Source organism: Vulpes lagopus, chromosome 17, assembly GCF_018345385.1.
Source record: "Vulpes lagopus strain Blue_001 chromosome 17, ASM1834538v1, whole genome shotgun sequence".
Taxonomy (NCBI): Eukaryota; Metazoa; Chordata; class Mammalia; order Carnivora; family Canidae; genus Vulpes; species Vulpes lagopus.
The window spans coordinates 22,452,836-22,456,433 of NC_054840.1; the positions used below are offsets into that span (position 1 = coordinate 22,452,836).

A 3,598-nucleotide genomic window follows, 5' to 3' on the forward strand; every position below is an offset into this window, starting at 1 on the left:
CGTGGCCATCAGAACAGCTAAAAATCAAGCAGGCTGGGTCCCTGAACTCTGCAGACCCTTCATTATAATGGAGAATCATATATTTGTTCGTTTCATAAGGATTTTGTGCTTTGTATCTAACACTCTACCTTCTAAACTTCCCCTAAGTTATCTGTCAGTTCATATGCAATGGATGGGAAGCCTAGCTCTATGGGACTTCTCCCCGAGTGAAGGCAGGTCTCAGAATCCATCCTGAGTGGAGGGCGCCTGGAAGCTGGTGATCTGGGAAACAGAAGCAAGGGACCCTGTGTACCCAGCAGCAAAAGGAGAGCCTCGGGCCTCCACCTCTCTCTCCAAAAGGAACTCTGCTATGTGCATGAAGGCCCAGCTGTGGATGAGGCGTCTACACTAGGAACGGGCTAATTTAACGCAGCAGCCTCAGATGTAGGAGCTAATGAGGGGCAGGGGTAGGGAGTTAACAGGAAAGCAAGAATGAGCTCATTCCTGTGGAAAGGCTTTTTGCGATCACCAAGCCCTGTAGTTTTCTTTCTTTCTTTTTTTTTTTTTAAAGCAGTTGAACCTATTTGCATCCACAACTCTTAAATGAAACTCCAAGATGGAACTGTTCTGATTAAGGCAAGAGGAGGAAGTAGGATCTGGGAATGGGCCCTTCGGCCGGGATGGGAAACCTGCTCACTGAGCTACCTTCCAAATCCAAAAGTGCCTGAGGCACCTCTGCAGACCTTTGGGGCCCTGGCTTTCACTGGGAAGACCAACGATCCAAGCCAAACCCTTAATTTTACAGATGGTAAAGATGGGTGTTTTGTCCAGGATCCCCACGTTGTCAGTGGCGGCACCCGCACTAGAATTTAACCCCACTCCCAACCCAGGTCCCTCATGCCCCCCTCCTCCCAGCTGGCCGCCCCCCCCCCCAGGCCGTGGGCCCCAAGAGTTCCCGAGGGGCTCTCAGACGGCGCTGCGGAAGGAGAACTGCAGGTAGATGATCAGCAGCAAGACCGTGGCCCAGAACAAGCACCAGGGGATGGAGCAGAAGTTGCAGCCAGAGCCGGCCTCGGCCTGCGGCTTGGCGGGGCTGGGCGCCCGGGAGAAGGTGTAGGTGGAGGCCTCCTCTTCCAGCAGCTTCTCGCTGGGCTTCCAGTGCACGATGCCCTCCTGGCAGGCCTCGCAGAACTCGCCGCGGTGGCGCCGCGTGTCCTGGCGGCCGGCCACGTGGATGCGGTACTGGCCGCCGCGCTCCCCGTAGCACTGCTCGCGCAGGCTGGTGATGAGGTTGTCCACCAGGCCCTCGATGTTCTCCTCCAGCATGCTCGACTCGTCCAGCCGCGCCGTGCCGCACTCGTAGCACAGCTGCTTGAACACGCGCATGCGCACCGAGCCCGCCCGCTGCGCGCGGTCCAGGTGCATGTGGAAGAGGATGACCACGTGCGGCGACTGCCAGGTGTGCCAGCACCAGGAGCAGTGGAACCTGCGGGGAGGGGCGGAGGCAAGAGGAAGGGACCGGGTGGAGATGGTGCAAACAGCCTCGGAAAGGCGGGGTGCTTACGGGCGTCCTGAGCTCTCCCGGGGCGCGTCAAGGTGCACCTGGCACCCACCTCACCTGGGCTCCCTCCATCCCAGTGCGCTCAGGCCTCGCCTTCAGGGCTTTGGCTCTGGGCATATTTCCCCATCTGCAAAATGTTCGCGGGACACTAAATGAGTCCTCCCTGCTCAGACCTCCTTGAGGTCTCACAGCACAGTTGGCCCGAACATTTGGGAAATGCGCCATCCATCCACACATCTTTCCTGCTAACGCTGACTGTGAGCAGGATAGACCCAAATCAGGAGAAAAATGACACTGTTAGTACTTCTCAGCCTCCAAATCAGTGCCCGACTTGATGCTTCCCAAGGCCTAGAATTGGAGGCAGTCTCTGGCCAGAGTGGGTGAGTGAGGTCAGCGGGGGACCACGTGTCACCTACGTGACTGGAGATGCCACAAGCCTTCCAGATCTCCAAGAAGCTTGTGGGCCCTGCCAGCAAATGCCCAGCTCTTGGTACCCCTCCCATCAACCAGGTTAGGGGCTTCATGTCCTCATTCTCTTCTCTTCTACTTACATCCTTTGAGGACTATTTTCCCTCTCTGAGATTGAACTATAAAACTTGCCTTGGAGAATGTCAGAACTGGTGAGACCTTGGAAGTCACCTAATGAATGTTTTCTTTTACTCTCAGGCACTGAGAATGAGAAAATGGTCCATGTACACACAGCTAGAGTCAGAGCCAGTACCCAGCACATACCAGGTGCCCAAAAGATGTTTCTTGAGTGGAATGGATCAAACCAGGGCGGGAAGGAAGGCCTTGCTTCTGACCCCCACACTGCACCACAGAGCCTCCCCATCTCCTGTCCCAAAGGGAAGTCTTTACATAACAGGCCCACGGACAAGAATGCTGGAACATCATCTCAGATATTGTACATCCGAATCACTGAGAGACAGGCTGAAATGCAGGTTCTGATTCTGTAGGTCTAGAATGGGGCTGGAGGTTCTGCATCTTTCACAAGTTCTAGATGATGCCGATGCTGCTGGTCCATGACCCACAAGGCAAGGACCTAGACCAACCCCTCCTTTTGCAAATGGGATAAGTGAGGTTCAAGAAGGAAACTGAATTGCTCAAGCTCTATGGCACTAATAGTAGAGCCAGTTTCTAGCACACCTCATGTGTTTAGTACTTTATATTAAGTCAGGCTGAATTAAATAGATTGACATTGAACTATCCTAGGACCAGAGCACAGAATTCAACCCCCATTGACCTTGAGTGCCCCACCTCCTCTTGGTTTTCAACCATTTTAAGTTGTTAAAATCTGAAAAGATGTAAAATGTCAGAGTTTACAACTAATAAATATATCCCACCTCTTTGTCAGAAGCAGAAACTAAGATTCAGAGAGGGAAAATTACCCAGGAGTTCAGCGGAAGAACTGGAATCAAACTCAGGTGTCCCATCTCCCAGGTAAGGACTCTTCTCTGCCTCCCAGGCTACGCCAGCCCAGCAGGGAGACTGACCCTAAGCACCTGGGTTCTCCATACTTCTTCTCTTCTTGGAAGGTGGCCCAGAGCTACCTGCAGGGCCCCTACTTACTGGGCTACTCACCTGCCAGAGGCATGCAATTCCAGGTACTGCTTCCAGCCAGGGGCCAGGACATTGTGTTTGAGGTTGGGATCTATGATGAGGTCCCAGCTGTCGGCCGGCTTGGCCTCCTCCATCTTCTCATAGAAGACTTTCTTCCATTCACCTGTGGTCACGCTTTTACACATGGTCTCGTCAGTGGCGAGGGAGGGCAAGCTCCACCTGAGCGAGAATACAGGGAGAGAGGGCAGGTGCAGGGTAGGGCAGCGCAGTCTCCACGGTCTAAAAATCCTCATCGACAGGACAAGGAGGAAGCGGGACCCAGCTCCCTCCTTTGTCCGCAGTGGAACCTGTTTCCACAGCAACCAGGCAGGGCGCCAAGAGACAGAGTGCGGGGAGGAGGGAGTCTCCAAAGGGGTGTTTCGGGGTCCTGAACCGAGGCTGTGGAGGCAGGGTTTGTGGCTAAGTGACCTGAGACAGGTGGGGGGCTTGAAAAAAGCC

General features: G+C 54.2%; 1 protein-coding gene across 1 annotated transcript; it reads right to left on the reverse strand.

The window, feature by feature from the left end:
- Window positions 1-945: 945 nt before the first annotated feature.
- Window positions 946-3,393, reverse strand: RTP1 (receptor transporter protein 1). Its single transcript, XM_041731478.1, has 2 exons — window positions 3,122-3,393; window positions 946-1,465 (listed from the first exon to the last, which is right to left on the reverse strand). The coding sequence occupies exons 1-2, from the start codon at window positions 3,391-3,393 to the stop codon at window positions 946-948; spliced, it is 792 nt and encodes a 263-aa protein (XP_041587412.1).
- Between the last annotated feature and the right edge of the window lie 205 nt (window positions 3,394-3,598).